Here is a 22,919-nt window from a genome sequence, read left to right on the forward strand (position 1 = left end):
TTGGGGGGTAAGCAAGGAGCACAGAAATTGAGGGGAAAAGAGTGAGCAAAGGCAACAGTAGTACTCACTAGACACTGTTGAAAAATGATAGGTGTAACTTGTGGGTAGGGATGGGAGGAAAAACTGGGAGAGAGCGAAGGAAAGGGTGACATTATCCTCCCAAAATGTATACTCTTTACCTGATTTGTATAACTGTAACCCCTCTGTGCATCACCTTTATAAGAACAATTTAAAAAGAATGAGATGGGCTGGGAATATGGCTTAGCCAGTAGAGTGCATGCTTAGCATGCATGAAGCCCTGGGTTCAATTCCTCAGTACCACATAAACAGAAAAGGCTGCAAGTGGTGCTGTGGCTCAAGTGGTAGAGTACTAACCTTGAGCAAAAAGAAGCCAGGGACAGTGCTCAGGCCCTGAGATCAGGCCCCAGGACTGGCAAAAAAAAAAAAGAAAGGAGACACCAGTGCTCAAACACAAATGAAACATGTGTGGTCTTGTTGCTTCTGCTGCTGTTGCTTTTTTAGTACTAGTGATTGAGTCAGGGCTTTGGACTTGCCAGGAGGCACTCTTAGTCATATCCCATCCCTTTTGTTTTCATTGCTTTTCAGTGTTCTCTCACTTGCTCTGGCCAGCTTAGACTATAATCTTCTATTTTTGCTTCCCACATAGCTGGGATAACAGGCATGTACTACCAGACCACACTTCTTCCATTGAGATATAACTTTTCTGCCTGGGCTAGTCTGGAACCATGATTCTCCCAATTTCAACTTCCCATGTACTTCTGGTTGCTAGTCCTGCTTCACCATGCTTGCACTGTGCCTAACTGTGTGTTGAAATTAGGTTTCAATACTTTTCTGCCTTGGCTAACTTCAAACTGCAGTCCTTCCAATTTTTTAAGCTTCCCAAGTAACTAGGATTGAGTGTGAGCCCCTCTGTGTGACTAGAGACATGCGTCTTTTGTTTAAAATAAAGATGGGCATGGTGATATATGCTTGGGAGGCTGAGGTAAGAGGATCTCAAATTCAGGACCAACCCTGTGGTATTATATAGAGTTTGTCTCAAACAAAAGAAAAAAACAAAGAGCAGACCACAGGAGATTCCATCAGGCATGCTGTTTATAGGAGTTAAATCAAGGCTGGATCTTTAAGGAAGTGGGATTTGTATAAGGGATGGGATGGAATAGTATAGAGGATGAGATGGAAATTTGTATGAGAAATGGAATGGAAATGCACAGGCAGGAAGAATATGGTATATGGGAAAGATGGCTAAAACACCAAAAATAATATGTGTGAAATGTGTAGTTTCTTACACATTTGTGCTTCTTAGTTTTATCTTAGATAACAGTTAAGAGGTGCAACTTGGCAAGATACATCATGCAGTATCTATGTCACACACATTATGCATAGTGCTATTCAGTAGTTTTAGTTGGTTGTGTGATTGAGAAAGCATTCACTAAGTAATTTTTTATAAAGAAAACAATTAAAACATTAGTATTTGTATGTCTGCCAATACATTTCTTTTTCATTAATATAGTAGTGTTTATGAGTACTTGGATTTAGCTTTGGCTTTACATTTGACTTACTGTTCATAGTATTTGTTCGTCAACAATTTACTTTGGGAATTGGATCGGGTCACTTTATCTATAAAGATGTGTTGAATTCTTGGGAAATAATACCTAAATATGGACATATCTGTTACTCAAATTTCAGTGGAAAAGTCTCTTGTTAATGTGGTATTAGCAGAATTGGTTTTCTTCTTGCCCAGTGTATAAATTCATTATTCATCTCTGCAGGGATGAACTTGAGTCCTTGTTCCTATTTGACATAGAAATCTCACCCACAGGAGATTTCCTTTTCAATATTGATAAATGAGATGAAACCTATGTTATTGGTTTTGGTAGGGTTTTGTTGTTTAACTTACTGTGACAGTGTTGAAAGAGGAATCTTCTGTGTCGTCAACCCTGGCCACAGCTAGAGCCAGCCATTTCTCAGTAGATGAAACTTTTTCAGGAAACACATTGTTTAAGGGTGGGAGGTGAAGGGACTTTTTATCAGAAGTTGGCTTATTGTAGTTTTGAGCTATAACTCTAGTAGATACTGAGTTTCCTTATTCACTTGGTGAGAAGAATTAAGAGCAAATAATGAACTATAGAAACAAAGTATATGTTCTTGGTAGTATGGCTACTAATGTTTAAGAAACATCCTGTGAAGTGTAGTTTGCTTGTATAGTATTTCATGCAGTAATTGTTGCCATCTTCATTTTTCCTTTACTGGATCCTTTAAATGAAAGACAAGAGAGAGATGCCATGGACTGAGAATGATGATCAAGGACTATGAGCATTGGGAGGTTAAGAGACCTTGTCATTTTGATTATCTTATTTGAAGGTTCCTGGGCTCTGGAACCTTTAGAACTGTGTGACTTCCTGCTTTTTTCTGAAACAAAATGTGGTTTATAATCCCTAGGCAAGAAAAGAAGATACTGGACTCCCAGTATCTCCTGCATCAGCTCTTACACTGATCATCAGCTCTTTAAACTGATTTCTTAGTTGGCATAGAGGCTTTTTTTTTTGGCCAGTCCTGGGGCTTGAACTCAGGGCCTGAGCACTGTCCCTGGCTTCTTCTTGCTCAAGGCTAGCACTCTGCCACTTGAGCCACAGTGCCACAGCGCCACTTCTGGCCATTTTCTGTATATGTGGTGCTGGGGAATCGAACCTAAGGCCTCATGTATATGAGGCAAGCACTCTTGCCACTAGGCCATATCCCCAGCCCCGAGGCTATCTTTTATCTTTGTTGAATGTTAAAAATTACAAAGTCAGTTATTAGTTTGGCTTTGTAGTTTTGCTTTGTAAAATGTGCATATTCAAGATCTTTTTAGATTTATTTTAAGGTAACACCAGAAACACTTTTCTAAATAAAAAAAGTCATATAATCTTAATAGAACTAACTGTGATGTAGATATGTGTTTCTGAATTTGTCTGAGGAAATAAAAATACAGACTTGGTCACTATTTGTAGATGTTCTAAACAACTATAGGATTTTCCAAGAGTTATATTTTTAAATTATCAGCTAAGAAAATAAAAATACCTTTTTCTCTTGAGAGGATTCAGTATACTATTTTTGTTGTTGTTTGGGTTCCATAGGAAGCCAGACCCTGTCTCGAGCTGTGGCCTGCAGAACCTTAGGTGGCTTTCAGATAGCTTCTCACACTCCACTGGTTTCAAGGAATGGATTTATGCTTACAGTCACAGTATATGATTGCTACACTATACAGTGTTGGGCTAATACCGAGTAGACGTTAAAAACTGAAGGAAAGTAACAATGAGCTCAAAGTTCAGAGGGCAGAGTATCCAAATACTGCTGAAACTAAATTGCTAGAGGTCTACAGGCAAATCTCCTAGCTGCTGTGTCCTGAAAAGGCACCTTATTCTCAGTGTACCATGAGACAAACCTTCCGATTTGTATATTAGCCAAAGTCTGTTTTCAGTTGTGCAGTGTATGTGAGTAGTCTTGTTTTTGGGTTTGTGTTCTGTGATTGCAACATGAGGAAATACATTCATTTAGTGTGATATTTAGTGAACTTGAATTAAGGGTCCTGTAGTTTTCTTAAAAGAAAAAGGTATGCCATCTAGAAGATGTATGGTCTTTATTTCGTTAATTAGATAGCCAGTCTTTTCACTATCTTGTATAATAACAGTTATGGAGTGATTAAGCTGTTAAAAAAAAGTATCTGTTGAAAAGAGTGCTTGCTGACATCATCTTTCCCAGAACACTAGTATGTGATTTACTATAACAAGATCTTAGTTTTTCCTGTTGGCAAATGACATGTAATATTTACAGAGGTCTTGGGTTTAGTCCAGCAGAAACATCTCAGATAAATTGATGTGTGAAATGAAAGTCATTTAACGTTTCCTTTCATATAGAGATAGTATGGACATTATTTTTTTGTTTAAAAGTAGGGTGGATAGATACACTATAGATTTTTTTGAGGGGAACATCATAATAGGATATATTCTCCAGAATTAAACATCAAACATCATTTATTTTCAGTTTCTCAGTTTTATACTTGATACTTGTATATTTAAGATTCCAAGTTAATATTAATCTTGAGGTTGAGTGCTTTTTCTCCTATGTTTCTCTTTCTCATATAAAGGATACAAGGTCAAGTTTTCTAATATTTAAATTAGCATGAATTCTAAATTTTGAGATTTTTCTTTGTAATAGGTGAAGTTCATCATTATACAGAGTACCTTGATCAGACTCAAGCCCTTGATCCATTACTGTCATCCACCCTTTCCCCTTCCCAAAACAATCTCAAGCTTTATTGTTCTATTTTTACACATGTATATAAAGTATTTTGATGGTATTTTGACTACATTCACCCTCTTTTACCTTCTCTGTTCACCTCCCTCTCTCGCACTAGTGCCTACACCTCAGACCAGACATGTTTCACTTTCCTAACATTCATTTTTGTGAAAGTGCATGTTAATTTTTCAAAGGGACTTCACCATGGCATTATTTCACATATTATTTAGTATACCATACATTAATCAGATTGATTCCTCCCTTCCCCCCAGCAGTCTCCCAAATGATCCTTAATTCTAGGAAGGCTTTATACTACTGCATTTCCCTCTGGTCAGTTTTTTAAGTTACATAGCTAATATTCTATCAATGTGAGCATTTCTCTTCTAACACCACAGTAACAAGGCTATATTTTGACTTCTTTACAAAAATAAGAAATAATTTAGGATTTATCTTTAACTTTCATGTGGTGCTAATTTATTTTTCCTTTGTTTTATTTCAACTCTCATGTAAAAATATATTAAAACATATATTAAGAGAAAATGACATTTGCAATGATGATCATAGTTTACCATTCTTGTTTTCAGATGATCATAGTCGTGTTAAACTGCAAAATACTGAAAATGATTATATTAATGCCAGCTTAATTGACATAGAAGAGGCACGAAGGAGTTACATCTTAACACAGGCAAGTAGTGTGATACTGTGCAGATGCATATAATATGTAAAATAAAAGTATAGTTTTTTTATGTTAATGTGTTCTCTGAAAGAAACTCCTATGAAATGACTGGGTCAGTTATCTAGGATGATAAGCTTCCTTGCTTTTTGTCTGCCACAAAGCATCTTTTATTTATTTATTTATTTATTTGGCCAGTCCTGGGCCTTGGACTCAGGGCCTGAGCACTGTCCCTGGCTTCTTCCCGCTCAAGGCTAGCACTCTGCCACTTGAGCCACAGCGCCGCTTCTGGGCGTTTTCTGTATATGTGGTGCTGGGGAATCGAACCTAGGGCCTCGTGTATCCGAGGGAGGCACTCTTGCCTCTAGGCTATATCCCCAGCCCACAAAGCATCTTTTAAACTTCTTTTATTAGTAGCTTCCAGTTGATTTATTTTTTTTATATATTTATTTTGGTCCGTCCTGGGGCTTGAACTCTGGGCATGGGCACTGTCCCTGAGCTCTTCAGCTTAAGGCTAGCATTCTACCACTTAAGCCACAGAACCACTTCCAGTTTTCTGGTGGTTAATTGGAGTCTCACTGGTTTTCCAGCCCTGTCCGGCTTTGAATCGTGATCCTCAGATCTCAGCCTCCTGAGTAGCTATGATTAAAGACACAAGTCACCAGCACCCCACTAAATAATTTTTTAAAGCTACAATATTTGAGATTATTTATTAAACCTAGCATGGATTAGAAATAACCTTATTTGAAACTGCTTGATATAGCAAGTAAGTAAACAAACAAACTCTTTTACTGTGTCAGTCTGAGGCTTGAACTCAGAGCCTGGGAGCTGTCTCTGGGTTTTTTGCTCAAGGCTAGAGTGCTCTACCACTTGAGCCATAGCTCTACTTCCAGCTTTTGGGGTGCATAATTGGGGTGCTTAATTGGAGAGTTTCATGGACTTTCATGCCTGGGCTTCAAACCACAATCCTCAGCTCTCAGCCTGAGTAACTACGATTAGAGGCGCGAGCCACCAGCACCCAGTGTAATTTTTTTAAATTAATTGTAAGCTATTAGATTATTTCTGTTCTCTAGAAAGCTGAAATTAATTGTTTCACTTTAAAAAGCTCCAGTAAACAAAAGAGAAAAAAAAACTATTTGGGGGAAAGAATGTCAATTCACATTTCAGTTACCAAAAAAAAATTAGACAAATACACATAAAAGATGCCTCTTTTGGGGGTAATTGGGAATGTAAGTCTAAATCTGTAATCTTTCACCTATTACAACAGCAAAGACTTAAAAAATGAGTCTGTCCTAGTCACTGTGTCACTACTGAGACCTCCTACCCTCTATGCTGGAGTTTCTGAGTCCCTACTACACCCCCTTCTTTCACAGCCCTCTTCTGCAGGTTGTGTCTTTGGATAGGTCTACTGTCCAGAATCTTCACACTTTGTTGTTTTTACGTATGCAAATAAAGTTGAAAAGCTGCCACCTATTGACTGAGGATTTTTTCAGTATTGAGAAACAGCAAGAATACCCTTACTGCTCTCCAAGGGATTTTGGATGATTAAGATAAAACCAGGGGCTGGGGATATAGCCTAGCGGCAAGAGTGCCTGCCTCGGATACACGAGGCCCTAGGTTCGATTCCCCAGCACCACATATACAGAAAATGGCCAGAAGGGGCGCTGTGGCTCAAGTGGCAGAGTGCTAGCCTTGAGCGGGAAGAAGCCAGGGACAGTGCTCAGGCCCTGAGTCCAAGGCCCAGGACTGGCCAAAAAAAAAAAAAAAAGATAAAACCAAATTAACAAAGATAGTTTAAGAAAAAAGTTATTGCAATGATATAACTGAGCATCCAAAATATTGGAGAGGCATTTCATTTGCAGTATGACCAGCACACGAATATATATGCCAATTCTGGTAGAGAGTGGACTGCTAGGGAAGGTCAGCTGCAGATTCATGGGTTGTGCTTGTGGCTCAACTGAAATTACTTAAATTTGAATTTTCTTGGCAGGAGGAAAATATCCTTTCTTTCCCTGTCACAAGTTAAAAAACCTCACAGCATCTACAATATATAATTGGGGGTCTGCTTTAACTTTGGCCTAGTGCAATGCCTTCATGCTGTAAAGTTACAAAACCCATAAAAAATAAGATGGAATAAAAAATTAAGTGTATCCTTTTCAGTGCTTCACATACCCTAATTGAGAGAGTCTGTGGGAGGTATACCAGTGACATAAAAATATGTGCACATGTTTCTACAGCCTTATTTATATGGCATAGACTGAAATGGGTTAAATGAACGAATTATACAATTGTCTTAATGGTGGTCATATAGATTGGGAGTAGGAACTTTATTTTGCTGATTCTAGTCTTTATTCGATAATAGAAGTTTTCCTTCTATGTGTTCACTATTTGGGGCCTTTTTCCTTTTTTTTGTCTTTTTTTTTAAAGAAACAAACTAGTATTTAAAGCTAAAATTTTTACTTTTTACTTGAAACAACTTTTTAACATAAAGAAATAGTCTGTTAGACTTTTAGTCTGCTTTGACAAATACAAGAAATGCTTTAAAAAGGGAAAAGTTTTATTTTGGCTCACAGTTTCAGAGGTTCCCATCCCTGTTAATCTTACTAGAGGTCAGCTTCCACTAGCTAGTCCTCATCTCCCAATAATGCATATTTAATAATGCATAATAATTCACTTTAAGGGTCCATCAAGGATTAATCCACAAATTACATCAGAGCCCTCAGAATCCAATCATTTCTCAAAAGCCCATCATGAGTTGGCAACCTAGCAACCAAGCTTTTAATATATGAGCCTTTGGGGGATACTTTGTATCCAAATGATAACAAATGATTATGCGCACACTGTATGGTAACCTTTTCTTCTACCACTTTTTGCCAGTATCATTTATTGGTGATTTTTCTTAAGTCTTTAAAAATATGCCTTTCTCAAGATTCTAACTTGGCTCTCTCCCCCTGTACACATTAATTCTTGAAACCATGGTTTTCAACTTCTGTGACCTAAACTGGGTTAGAATCTGGTCACATAGTATCTGCTCAAATCCTAGTGCCAGCACATCTGTCACCTACCTGATAGGTATTGTTTAAATAATAGGGATTTTAATTTTTTAAAAAACTGCCATATGACAGTACACTGAAGTAGGATGTAAATTTAGTAACAATTTTGTAACATTTTCTCCCATCTCACATGTTCTATATAATAAAGGGGAGCTGTCCAGAGGCCAATTCTTTGTACTAAATTCTATTCTTATTTTATAGAAGAGTCTAAAAAGACCAAGAGACATTAAGTACCTTTATTAAGGTTATAATGCCAAGTTAAGATGCAGCCAAATTTTGAAGCAAATATAGATTCCATGGTTTCTACTTTATAATTGCCATGACTTTGGACAAGTGATTTAATTCCTCCAGCACTTATATCTATCATATCTATAGTCTGTATAAGGGTGTTTTCAGAAATTGTCATAGTATATAGCTAGGCAGTAGTTGCTTATGTCTATAATGAGCTACTCTAACAGGCTAAGATCTAGAAGATTTTAGTTTGAGACCAGCCCAGGCAGTTGAGTCTAAAGAACTCCATCTCCAAAATAACCAGCAAAAAGCAAGACTGGAAGTGTGACTCAAGTTGTAGAGCTAGCCAAACAAGCAAGCTAAACTCAGGCCTTAAGTTTAAACCCTGGCAGTGTCAAAATGAAACAGAATAAAAAGCCATAGATAAACACACAGAGACAGACAGAGTATGGTGTTCCATCTAGTATTTGTTGTGACATTTGTTACTAGTTTTTTATTAACTGGTGATAATGATGATCTTTTTATAAAGCAGCTAAGATCCCATTATTATAAGGAAAATGACTGGCTAGTACTCTTTTGTTGCTGTTGGACTGTTTTCAGGTGTCCTAGTAGACAGAGTCCACTCATTTATAGAATGAGGACTCAGAAGCCTGTCTACCATTTCTTTCTCTTGTGAATTTTATTTTCTAGGTCTTTACTGGATACATTAACCTTGATCTCAAAATCTGTTCATTCTAGATCTAAATTTTTTTTAGATCTGATTTTTTTTAAACCAAGCCAGTTTTCCTCCTGTTTCACTAATCTAGATTAATAATGTCCTAATCATCATGGAGTCCTTTCCAACTTGTCACCTTTTCTACAGGTGTAGCTTCCTACTATGTCCTCCAAATTCCAACTTACTGATCTGTCCATCATTTCCCACATGGGCCTAAACTTTCATGTTCCCTTGTCTTTTTATTGATTTTTTTTCTTTTTTGCCAGTCCTAGAGCTTGTACTCAGGGCCTGGGCACTGTCCCTGAGCTTCTTTTGCTCAAGGCTAGCACTAGCATTGGAGCCATGGCACCACTTCTGGCTTTTTCTGTTAAGGTGGTGCTGAGGAATCGAACCCAGGGCTTCGTGCATGCTAGGCAAGCACTCTACCACTAAGCCACATTCCCAGCCTGCCTTGCCTTTTTGCCCTAGCATGTTTCTTGGAATATAATACATACTCAGAAAGTAGTTCAAATGATTGAAAAAAAATTATAGGCATTGAATGTTTATTACCTCTACTATTCTGCTTGTTCTTTGTTGCCCTTTTTCGGGGAGGGGCATACTGTGGTTTGAACTCAGGGCCTTGTCCTTGCTAGGCAACTGCTATACCAGTTGAGCCATTCTTACAAACTCATTTTTGCATTAGTTATTTTTAGGGCAGCCACCATGAGTCTGGATTGTAATCTTCCCCTTTATGCATTCCCATGTCACTGGGCTGACAAGCATGCACCATTGATTGGGATGGAGTCTGAGAACACATACTTCTGCTGGTCTGGAACCAAGATTCCCCCATCTCTGCTTTCCAGGCAGCTAGGGTTATAGGCTTGTGCTACTATACACAGCAGTTGTTTGTTGTTTTAATAATCTCCTCTGAATGTTATTAACTAGCTTCTTAATCAACTTCTTGATTACTATGACTGATAAAAGCCTTCATCTATAAAATGTCCAATTTGTGAATTTTTAAAAATGGGTAACATTTTCTAGTGAGTTTAAGAGTTGAGAAATTAACTCTTGTCCCTCCCTGTTACATATGGACGTGTAACTCTGGGTAGCCCTGGCCCACAGCGTCTTGACTCTGCCCCCCTCTAATGCTCATCACTTGGCAACAGTAACTTGTGAGTTGAGTAAATATTTGTTTTCTTTGAGTATAGTAAAGCCTCATTCATTTCAGCCTCCCCTTATTCAAAATTAGTTTCCCTGAAGGTGTAGTTCAATGATGCTATCCTTAAGCAAAACATGAAAGCATAATATGGACTGTTGTCTGGTGTGTGTGTGTGTGTGTGTGTGTGTGTGTGTGTGTGTGTGTGTGTGTGTGTGTGTGTGTTGCTCAGACTGGCTTCAAACCTTGATCCTCAGGTCTCAGCCTCCTGAGTTACTAGGACTGGTGACATGAGCCACTCGTTCCTGGTTTATTGTCTGCTTTTAACTCAGCCAAAAACTCAACTGTTGGGACTCCACATATTGTGTTTATAAGTCTTTTTGTGTTAGCAGAGTAACCAATGATGCCACAAACTTCCTCTTTTCCCCTGAATATTCTGTGGTCTATGTGAGATGGGGGCCTGCCTTTCTGCTATAGAAACTGAAAGAGATTAGCCTCCATATCCTTTGCATCAATACTACATGGCCAACCAGATGCTCCCATAGATTACTTTGACTCTGCTTTGCTTATATGTGTTCGGTAGTGTCAGCAAAGGTGAGGTGGTAAGGGCCTAGTTACACCCAGTATCCTAAATAATTCCTTTCTTACCTAACTAAAAAATGTTTATAATTTTGATAGTTTACCATATGTATTTTGAGTTCAGTGGAATTCAAGTCTAGATTGTCTTACTATGACCCAATTTTTTGGCTATAGTAGTGCATACCAAGAACATCCTTGAAAAAGCTTTGCCCCAAGCCATGTTCCTTTCCAGCTCTTTTCTCTCATCTGCTTTTTTCTTTCTACTTCTCACAGGGTCCACTTCCTAACACATGTTGTCACTTCTGGCTCATGGTTTGGCAGCAGAAGACCAAAGCGGTTGTCATGCTGAACCGAATTGTGGAGAAAGAGTCTGTGAGTAACATTTAATATTTGCTGCTTAGTTATTTATGTGATGATGATTAGCTTTGATTTTTTGTTTATTTGTTTTGTTGGTCGTTAGGCTTGAACTCAGGGCCTGAGTGCTGTCCCTGAGCTCTTTTGTGCAAGACTAGCTACCACTCTACCAGCTCACCACTTTGAGCCACATCACCACTTCCAGTTTGGTTAATTGGAGATAAGTCTCAAGGCCTTTCCTACCAGGGCTGGTTTTGAACTGCAATTCTCAAACCCCAGCCTCCTGAGGAGCTGATATAACTTTTAAGACTGTTGTAGGTTTAGATTACTTTTTTCTCAAATAAGCAAATTAAAAAATATTTCACTAAGGTTTCCTCCAGTTTTACAATCTTGTAACTATTCTACTTCTTCAGATTCTTGATTCTTACTTTTTTTCACCTAAATTTGTAGTTGGTGGTTTTCAGTGTTGTTGCAGTTTTCCAGTCTGTTTCTAATCTGAAGTAGCAATGACATGCCAAAATTTCTAGTAGTGTCAGCAGAATGATAATATAGTTTATTTTCATGGTCTTCAAACTTACATAAAAATTCAGTAGTGGTGACACATTGTCAGTTTGAATTGCATTATGAACTAGATGATTGTAAGTTTTATCCATCTATCTTTGAAATACATTACTTTATTAGTAGACTAAGACTACCACTAGAATCTAGAAATCATACTTAGGTGATGGATCTAAATGTTAAAATTTAATTATTTAGGGATATAGCCCTTTATTGATAAGAGTTTTGTTCATCAATAGGCCATAGTGGTTTTGTTTTTGCTGGTCCTGGGACTTGAACTTAGGGCCTGGGTTCTATCCCTGAGCCTTTCTGTGGTGAAGGCTAACATTTTACCACTTGAGCCACAGCCCTACTTCCAGCTTTTTCTGAGTAGTTTATTGGAGATAAGAGTCTCAATGACTTTCCTACCTGGACTACCTTTGAATTCTGTGATCCTCAGATCTCAGCCCCCTGATTACAGGCATGAGCCACTGGTGCCCAACCATAGTGACATTTGGATTTTTTTAAAGCATGAAGTGCTCACCTCTTTAATTCATTAAGGTTTACAAATGGTAATATTTTAATACTGTGTTTCTTTTTCTAGTTTTGTTGTAATACTTCTATAGAAACAGATTTTCTGGTTAACTACTTTTACATACTATAAGAAAAGCAGTTCCAAAATGCAAATCAAAACAACATTGAGATTCCATCTCACCCCAGTAAGAATGTCATATATCAAGAAAACTAACAATAACAGTTGTTGGAGGGGATGTGGCCAAAAGGGAACCCTACTTCTTTGTTGGTGGGAATGTAAACTGGTTCAGCCACTCTGGCGAGCAGTGTGGAGATTCCTCAGAAGGCTAAATGTAGAACTCCCCTATGACCCAGCAACCCCACTTTTGGGTATTTATCCAAAAAACTACAAACAAAATCAAAGTAAAGCCACCAGCACAACAATGTTCATTGCAGCGCAATTTGTCATAGCGAGAATCTGGAACCAACCCAGATGCCCCTCCGTAGACGAATGGATCAGGAAAATGTGGTACATATACACAATGGAATTTTATGCCTCTATCAGAAAGAATGACATTGCCCCATTTGTAAGGAAATGGAAGGACTTGGAAAAAATTATACTAAGTGAAGTGAGCCAGACCCAAAGAAACATGGACTCTATGGTCTCCCTCATTGGGACTAATTAGCACAGGTTTAGGCAAGTCACAACAGAGGATCACAAGAGCCCAATAGCTATACCCTTATGATCCCATAAGATGATGCTAAGTGAAATGAACTCCATTTTATGAAAATGATTGTTATATCAGAGTTGTAACTACTTTCAACATCCCATGTGTATCTGTAGTTTCTACTATTGAGGATGTTCGTGTATCACCTTCTTGTGATTGTATCTACACTATCTCTGTAATCTTATCTGAGTGTATGGGAAACAGTGTGTACTGGTAATAGAATTAGGAAATTCAAAGGGAATACCAAAATTGAGAGACAAAGGGTAAAATATGAGAAACAACAACAAAAGCAATACTTGCAAAACTGTTTGGTGTAAGTGAACTGAACACTTCAGGGGGGGACAGGGGGAGGGGGGAGGGGGGTATGAGGGACAAGGTAACAAACAGTACAAGAAATGTATCCAATGCCTAACGTGTGAAACTGTATCCTCTCTGTACATCAGTTTTATAATAAAAACTTAAAAAAAAAAAAAAGAAGAAAAGCAGTTCCAAAACAGAGCTTATTCCCTAGTATCTTCAGTTAGGTTTGGGTTTTTTTGTTTTTGCTTTTAATGGTGAGTTACAGAGAGGATGAGTTACACATTTTAATGTGTATGATTGATTTCAACTCCTTTCCCCCTAATCTAGGATCTTTTAAGCATAGAACTAAGTCTTCAATAACTCTCCTGTTCTCTGGAATTAGAATTACTACCAGTGATGGGCTCATCTTCATGTCTTGCTACCCCAGACCCAGAACAGCCATTTCTTTGAAATACAGTGGTATTTCAGGAGGACTACAAAAACAAATACATTATAGTTTACATATTGTTTTTAAGGAGTTTTCAGTGGACATGGCTAGTGGAAAACTTGTATACATGCCTGAAGAATACTGATTATTTCCAATTCAGATTATAACTTTAGAGGTAAAACTCATTCTAACTAATATCTGCTACTTTCTTTTTTCTTTTTTTTCTTTTTTTTTTTTTTTTTTGCCAATCCTGGGGCTTGAATTCTGGGCCTGGGTACTGTCCCTGAGCTTTTCAGCACAAGGCTAGTGTACTCTACCACTAAAGCCACAGTGCCACTTCCAGAATTCTGGTGGTTAATTGAAGATAAGAGTCTAATGGACTTACCTGCCTGGGCTGGCTTTGAATCATGATCCTCAGATCTCAGCCTCCTGAATAGGCACGGCCACCAGCACCCGGCTTGCTACTTTCTTATCATGAATCATGATTTTCAAAGATATCAGGAATGAAGGGATGAAGAATATTTTATTTATCATACCCTATACACAGAAAACAGATTCCCAATCCTACCACATTATAAAAATGTTTTTCCCATTGTGTATGTGTGTGTGCACGTGTTTTGTTTGGTTTGGTGGTGGTACTAAAGTTTGTTACTTGGCCTTGTGCTGCTAGGCAAGCATTCTATCCACATGAGCATTTTTAGTTATACTTTACCCACCACCATTTTTAGTTGTACTTTACCTGTATTATCAGAGGCCATATATACATAAACTGTAGTCTCTCTTTTACATATATCTCTCTTTAAGCCTTAGTTCTACATGTAAAAATAGTTGTCCTTTTTATCTGTGAGAGATTGGTTTCAGGAACCTTGGCCAATGTCTCATATAAATGACATAGTATTTGAATAGAATTTATACACATTCTCCCTTCTACTTTAAATCAACTCTAAATTAGTTGTAATACCTAATATGATGTAAACACCATGTAAATAATGATTTTACTTTAAGGGAATAGTGGCAAGAAAAATAAATTTTTATGAATAAGTTTATACAGTAGTGACAAGAAAAATAAGTTCAGTACAGATGCATTTTTTTCTATATTTTTTTTATTGGCTTGGGATAGGGAGCAGTTCGAACCTCAAGTAGGAAGGGCCTAATAAATAACATTGTATGTTAAAAACTGACACTATGTGTTCTTCTGTTTCCTTAATTTTCTCTTTCAATATGTATTTCAAACATGTTTTCTTTTTTTTTGGCAGTCCTGGGCCTTGGACTCAGGGCCTGAGCACTGTCCCTGGCTTCTTCCCGCTCAAGGCTAGCACTCTGCCACCTGAGCCACAGTGCCCCTTCTGGCCGTTTTCCATATATGTGGTGCTGGGGAATCGAGCCGAGAGCTTCATGTGTAGGAGGCAAGCACTCTTGCCACTAGGCCATATTCCCAGCCCCACATGTTTTCTTTTTTAACTTTATTAAGCCATGCTGCCCAGGTGACTCATACATATAATCCTAGCTGCTTATGAAGCTGAGGTTTGAGGACCAAGACTCAAAGTGAGCCTGCACAGAAAAAAGTCCATGGGGTTCTTTTTTGTTTGGTATTTTTTTGCCAGTCCTGGGGCTTGAACTCAGGGCCTGAGCACTGTCCCTGGCTTCTTTTTGCTCAAGGCTAGAGCCACAGTGCCACTTCCGGCTTTTCCCATATATGTGGTGCTGATGAATTGAACCCAGGGCTTCATGTATATGAGGTGAGCACTTTACCACTAGGCCATATTCCCATCCTCCATGGGATTCTTATCTCCAATCAAACAGCAAAGAGTTGCAAGTGGAGTGTGGCTCAAGAGGAGGTATGGTAGAGCACCAGCCTTGAGTGAAAAAGCCATGTGAGAGTGTGAAGCCCTGAGTTCAAGCCCCCATACTAGCACATACAAAAAAAGTTATTAAGTCCTGGTTGTTAGTATTTATTCTGTTTTATTGATTGCTTTGGTGTTCATCTTTGGGTCCTCCTGAATACATATATTAAGTTTTCTTTGTCTATTTGTCTAATCTAGAACCTTAATCGTGTGTGTGTGTGTGTGTGCGTGCGTGTGTGTGTGCATGCGCGCACGCCTGTGCCAGTTTATCAGATCCACTGACGACTGTTTTTAGGTTTGGATGCTTGAAAAAGCATAATATGTGTGAATGAGGTTTGTTTTCCCCTTTCTTTTTATGATCTTCTAATATCTACAAACTGTTCTTAAATTTAGGTTAAATGTGCACAATACTGGCCAACAGATGACCGAGAGATGCTGTTTGAAGAAACTGGATTTAGTGTGAAGCTCTTGTCTGAAGATGTGAAGTCATACTACACAGTACATCTACTACAATTAGAAAATATCAATGTAAGACTCTTCTTGCCCAAAAGATTGGACTTCATATGATTGTTTTAAGAATTATTCCTCATTGGATTTAGAATTTGATATAGCATATACAGTTGAGTAATATCTAGTCATAAGCATTTGTTTTTAGATTGTATTCCTGTTTATAACTCAGGAAATCTCAAAGTCTAGGGTAGTATTTGAGATTGAAAATTTATTAAAAGTATTTTGATGGCTGGGTGCTTGTGCCTTAGGCCTATAATCCTAGATACTTAGGAGTTTGAGATCTAAGGACAGTTTGCAGCCCGCTCAAGCAGGAAAATCTGTGAGAATCTTTATCTCCAGTAAGCACCAAAAAAAACAGAAGTGGAGCTGTGGCTCGAGAGTGCTAGCCTTGAGCACAGAAAGCTCAGGGACTGTGCCCAAGCCCTGAGTTTAAGCCCCAGAATCAAAACACTGGGGGGTGGGGGGGGGCATGGGAATGGGGACAAGTACAGGGATATTTATGGCTCAGTGGTAGAGAACTTGTGTAGGCCTTGTCTACTCAAGACCATAGGTTCAATCCCTAGCATATAAGAAAATGAGTAAATTGCTGAAAAGCTGGACGTAAAGCTCAGTTGTAGAGTGCCTGCCTAGCATATTTAAGGTCGAGTTCAGTCCTTAACACCAATACTCACACACACATTTAGGAATTAAGAAAGGATTTGAGATGGGCATCTGTGTAATTTTAGCTACTTGAGACACTAGGTTCAAGAGGATTGTTTAAGGCCAGCCTGGGAGTAAAACTTTTACCTCCTTCTCAGCCAATAGATGGATGTGGTGGCACGCACGCACACACACACACATACACAGACACTCATACACTCATCATTATTCTAGCTCTGCATGATATTAAGATTAGAGGATCATGGTTCTAGACCAACCTTGGCAATAAGCCCTGGATCTCCATCTCAAGGGAATAGCATGTAATTTTAGATACGTGGAAGTACTTTTTTTGTGTGCTTATCCTGGATTTTGAACTCAGGGCCTGGGCACTGTCCCTGAGCTTTTATACTCAAGGCTACTGCTTTAACACTTGAGCCATAGCTCCACTTCCAGCTTTTAGCTTTTTGGTGGTTAATTGGAGATAGGAGTCTCATAGGCTTTCCTGCCTGAGCTAGCTTTGAACCCGACCCTCAGGTCTCAGCCTCTTGAGTAGCTAGAATTATAGGCATGAGCCACCAATGCCTGGCTGGAAATACTTCTCAAGATTTATCTCAGAAAATACCTAGTAAAGTGCTCACCTACAGTGTGCACAAGTATATAGTGGACACTTATGTCCCATGTTTGACTTCTCCATTACCACCTATAAATACACCCTCTTACATGATTTTTGTGTTTGTGTGTGCCAGTACTGGAGCCTGAACTCGGGACCTTGTACCATCAATTGGCTTTTTATTTAAAGCTGGTAGTATTCCACTTGAGTCATACCTCTACTTTTGGCTCTTTACTGATTTAAATGATTTCCTGAATCACCTAAAACGATTCAAGAATAAAAGGTGTTTGGGGTTTTTTTTGAAAAATATTTTTTAATTTTATTAATTAAATTGTGTTGACAAGGTAAAAGGTGTTTTTAAAAATAAATTCTTATTAGAATATTTTATACCATCTTGAATTTACTGTGTCAGAAACTTCACTAAGATTTATTAACAACTCTTTGGAGCCACACATAGTGGAAGAAATCTGTAATCCTGATTATTCAAGCATCAAAAACAGGAGTGTCTCAAATTTGAGACCAGCTTGGGCAAAGTAGTCAAGACTCTATCTCAAAAACAAAATAAAGCAAAAGAGTATAAGCTCAAGTGGAGTAGTACTGGTTAGAGGATGTACTAGGTTCAGTCTCCAGTACCACAAGACAAATAACAACAAAAAACTTAAACCTGGATTGTACAGTACTATATTTCTACTAGTTTTACAGTTATCCAAATCATGTTGTCTTTGTATTTCTCCCGAGATGCTTATGGCATCAAAATTGATTTAGATGAAGGGCCTCTTTGTGTCCCCTGTTTCTGAAGCAATTCTAAATAAAAATTGATTATACTTCCAATAACAGTTACAGTGCTTTTATATTTTATGTTTTACCAAGTTAGAAAATGCTTTGACATATATATGTAACTTGAACCCACAGTCTTCCTGTAATGTGTATAGGGTATTTTTAATTGTCATTTATCTTCATTTTTTTAAACATAGGAGATTATAGGAATTTTTTTAATAGGCAGATTGCTTGTTTACTAAATGACAGACTGCACTCTAATGCAGGTCTCTTAAATTCTGACATGAGAATAAATCTTTTCAAACAATGCTAATTCTTGTAGGTGAAGACTTGATTCCATGCATCTTTCTGAAGTTGTGGTTGTCATGTGGGTTGGCCAATCACTATGTTTTTGTGGTTAGTAACAGTAATGAATATATACAAATATATTAGCATGTATCTGAATCTACCACAATAAAATAGGAAGAGTTTATGTCTTACTTTATTATTTTGATTATGAACTAGAAATGTTAAGTGCAGGCAAGTATTTCATTATGAGAGGTGGGTTGCCCTTGATTAGGTGCATAGCCTTTAGAACCAGATCGCCTAAATTTAAATCCTGATTGCCTCCTGACTGAGTTGGGTTACTATACTTGACTACTGTGCCTCAATGTTGCCATCTATAAAATGAGGATAATGATATACCTACTTGATAGGATTGCTTTAAGGATTGAGCCAGTAATACCTTGGCAGTGCCTAACACATAATGGGACACATAGTTACTCACCTTATGTATGTGTTTCTGTTGTAATAGTAATGAGTTGGGAAAGACCATGTGAGCTCCTGACAATTAAAAAATAAAACAAACAAAAGACAAGTGACAGAAAGTCTTGCCTGCATATCTTTCTTGAAGTACAGATGCACAGAATCAATTTGCTTCTAAAGGAGTCAAACTTTATCTGTTAATAAATCGAGAGCCAGTCCTGTCATCTACAAACTCCTCAATCATTTAAGACCTGAAGTCTAATGGAGCAGTAAAGCCCTGTACACTGAAGGAAGAGATTCTGCTTTCAAAGTGACACTGGGCTTTGAGAGGCCTTTTAAGTATATGGTCATGTAGGTTCTTGTTTGTCATTCAGATTTTTGTTCTTATTTGCCCTTTAATATTTTCTATAATTTTGTTGCCCAGCTTTTATGTTTATCAAGTTCTGGGAATACTACTATAATGCTGACTGTCCTCCATTTCATTGTCTCTATAGATATAGAGGATGAGTGTCTGTAGTTATCATGATGCTCAACTTTGATTCAAAGTAGTTTCAAAAGTTCGTCCCAACTAGAATGATTTCCTCTCTTCTCAGCCTGTTTCTATCTAACAGATACTAAAATATTCCCTTGTGACCTCTTTCTTAGTTCCTTCCTCAGTAACAACTATGAATCTTCTTACCTTTTCTTTGTGACTAAATTTTACCATTTTACCTGCTTGTTCAATACTTGCATATATGTGTATTTTTACTCTATAGAAAGGTTTTCACCCCTTGTGGGTAGAGTCCTTTTTGGCTGCCTTTGTACCCAACTATGTCAAGGACTCTATACCTAATTGACTGTTCTAGAACCTAGGTTTGATCTTCCTACCATGCTATAAAATTCCTTCCCTGACTGAGTCAGTTATAGAAGAAGAGACACATCCAGTGACTGCCTAGCCCAACTGTTGCTTCCTTGTCAGCCTTCTCCTTATAGACATCAGTTGTTCCTGTGTAGACCTCACAAATCAATCTGTTCCTAGGGGACCCCTGCCTTTGCATATTGCTTTTCCCTTTGCTTAAAATATACGCCTGTGCATAGCTGTTCCTTCACTCCTGACCTGGTGAATTCTGTCTGTCTTTTGTAGTCAGTAACTATTACTGATAATGTTATATGATCATGGCAAAAATGAGTTGTGGGTTGATGCACATACAGATTTTCACATCTGGTTAGGAGATAAGATGACAAATGTTTTCACTCTCTGGGTATAGAACTGTTCAGTTAAAAAACAAAAAGTAGGCTGGGAATGTGGCTTGTGGTAGAGTGCTTATCTAGCATGCATGAAGCCCTGGGTTCAATTCCTCAGTACCATGTAAATGGAAAAGGCCAGAAGTAGTGCTGTGGCTCAAATGGTAAGAGTGTTAGCCTTGAGCAAAAGAAGCTCAGGGACAGTATGTAGGCCCTGAGTTCAAGCCCCAGAACTCAAAAAAGACCCCCAAAACAAAACCAAACACCTTAAAAATGGGTTTAATTTTACAAATGATAGAGCTTTTTATAGACCACAACAAAGGCAATACGTATGCTTTAGAAATAGCCAGTATCAACACCAAGGCCTATGTGTATCTGATCATATAAAATAATATTTATCGAGATGAACTTCAGTAAATGGAAACAAGAGGGTTTTGTGTGGGTTTTGTTTTTTTTTTTTTTTTTTTTTTTTTTTTTTTTTTGCTTTTCTTTTTCTTTTTTGCCAGCCCTGGGGATTGGACTCAGGGCCTGGGCACTGTCCCTGGCTTCCTTTTGCACTCAAGGCTAGCATTCTACCACTTGAGCCATACAGCACCGTTTCTGCCTTTTTCTGTTTATGTGGTACTGGAGAATTGAACCCAGGGCTTCATGCATACTAGGCAAGCACTCTACCACTAAGCCACATCCCCAGCCCCAGTTTTTTTCTATATTGTCTTTGTTTTCTTATCTTTTTATTTCCTGTTTGTTTATTTGTCTTTGGGAGAGGAAGGAGAGGGCCCAGAAATGGAGGGACAAAGGGCAAACAAATGTAGAAGTGGTACTCACTAGATAAGCATGTTGAAAATGAATCATATAATTTCTGGGTGGGGGCAGAGAAGAAAACTGGAAGAGAGCAAGGAAAGGCATTGTCCAAAAAGAAATGTGCTCTTTACCTGAATTATGTAACCACAACCCCTCTGTACATCATCTTGTTTTTGTTTTTTGTTGTGTTGGTCATGGGACTTGAACTCAGAGCCTGGGCACTGTCCCTGAGCTCCTTTTGCTCAGGCCTAATGCTCTGCCACTTTGAACCACAACTCCACTTCTGGTTTGGGGGTTGTTAATTGGAGATAAGAGTCTCATATACTTTCCTGCCTGGGCTGGCTTTGAACTACCATTCTCAGACTCAACCTCCTGAGTAGCTAGGATTACAGCTACCCAGCTATCATCTTTATAATAACAATAAAAAATACTTACAAAAAAGAAGAGCAACTTACAAAAGAAAAGAAATAGCCAGTGTGTATTGTAAAACATTCACTGTATATAGGTATATGTCAGGCACTTTACATTCATTGTTTCATTTATTCCTAATAACAGCCTTATAAGGTAAGAACTTTACAGATTAACTGTTCACAGATTACAAACTAAGGATTAGTGAATCTTTGGAAACTGAATCTTGTTACCTTCAATATATACCTAGTAAATGAAAATAATTGGGCCCGTAGCTAAAGAGATGTGTAGAGTTTAATAACAAGGAAATTTCTAATTTTATGTATGTATAATAAATATTGAATTGTCTTAGACAGGATATACACATAATTGCTATAGACCTAATAGTCCTCCTAGTTTTTTGTTTTTTTGTTTTTTTGTTTTTTTTTTGCCAGTCCTGGGTCTTGAAGTCAGGGCCTGGGCACTGTCCATGAGCTTCTTTTGCACACGACTAGCACTCTACCCCTTGAACCACAGTGCACTTCCAGCCTTTTCTGTTTATGTGATACTGAGGAACCTAGGGCTTCATGTGTGTTAGGCAAGCACTCTTATCACTAAGCCACATTCCCAGCCCTCCTCCTAGCTTTTATACCAACTTTTTGCCCTCCCTGTGTAGAAAGTTTAACATCTGTGTACAAAGACTTTACATTTAGGATTCTATCATAGATCGGATTTTGCATTAAAAAGCCACTATAACTTTGTATCTGTTAAGCCACTGACATTTGTGTGGAATGTGGTATTTGAAATGGGGTTTTACAAAGAAAACTTGATTGGCATGTATGCAAGAACGATGGGGTCAGGGTCAGCCTTGTCATTGTAATTATAGGTCTGACCCAAGTAAAGTATATGGAGGGAGCTAAATAGAGCCCCAAGAAAGGAATGAAAGACATCTGAAGATCCGAGAAAAGATGGTGTGCCTAGGTGGCCAGGGAGAGCGAGAACGAAAGGATACTTCCATAGTTTTGACATAAACAGGTTTTCAAAAGTTGTAATAATTTATTTGAAATAAAGGTGAATCTTACTTTAGCTTTCTATCTTTTTACCTTATTCCTCCAACATGAAAAAGAAGAAGAAGGTGCAGGTCATGCGAATGAACGTTTCTGTGCCAGAGTAGTGAATCTGGGGTTCTGATCCATCGTATCGTCCTTTCTAAGTTGGAATTAGATGATTTTGTGAGCTGGTTTTTTTTTAAGCTTGTTGTAATATGAGTAATTTAATCAAAATTAACCTCTTTAAGAAGTCTTAAATTCTGATTTTCTAGGACAAGAAAAGCACTGATTTTCGAAGATCTTATTAGTGGGGAAGACTTTATTATATATGCGATGATAAATATTTCTGGGAACTGGCTTTGAGTAGCCAAACAGCAGGACCTAAATTTAAAAATAAAAAATCACTCAGATACTAGTGGCTTATGCCTCTAATGCTAGCTGTTAAGAAAGCTGAGATATAAGTATCACAATTCTAAGTCAGCCATAGCAGGAAAGTCTGCAAGAGTCATACCTCCATTTAACCACCAAAAAGCCAGAATTAGAACTGTGGCTCCAGTGATAGAGCACCAGCCTTGAACATAAAAAGACTGTCCAGGCCCTGAGTTCAAGCCCCAGGACAAGCACAAAAAATTATACACACGTGTGTGTGTGTGTAAAGTTACATAAGCAAAAGAAAAGCAGTTGCTCAGGATTTGGGGGTAACCATCCATTTAGAGCCAGGAGGTAATAACTGACAAGATCAGAATTCTGAGCAGCAGCCACATGCTTTCACATGTACAGGGACCTAAGG

General features: G+C 38.1%; 1 protein-coding gene across 3 annotated transcripts in view; it reads left to right on the plus strand.

Moving 5' to 3' along the window:
* Ptpn2 (protein tyrosine phosphatase non-receptor type 2) overlaps nt 1–22,919 on the plus strand; it is a 97,818-nt gene that overhangs the window by 40,264 nt on the left and 34,635 nt on the right. For all 3 annotated transcript variants that reach the window (XM_048363039.1, XM_048363040.1, XM_048363041.1), the window contains exons 3-5: nt 4,884–4,984; nt 10,959–11,057; nt 15,782–15,916. In XM_048363039.1, the coding sequence (XP_048218996.1) occupies nt 4,884–4,984; nt 10,959–11,057; nt 15,782–15,916 (335 nt within the window). The remainder of the gene's footprint in view (nt 1–4,883; nt 4,985–10,958; nt 11,058–15,781; nt 15,917–22,919) is intronic.

Source organism: Perognathus longimembris, chromosome 15, assembly GCF_023159225.1.
Source record: "Perognathus longimembris pacificus isolate PPM17 chromosome 15, ASM2315922v1, whole genome shotgun sequence".
In the NCBI taxonomy this organism is placed as follows: domain Eukaryota; kingdom Metazoa; phylum Chordata; class Mammalia; order Rodentia; family Heteromyidae; genus Perognathus; species Perognathus longimembris.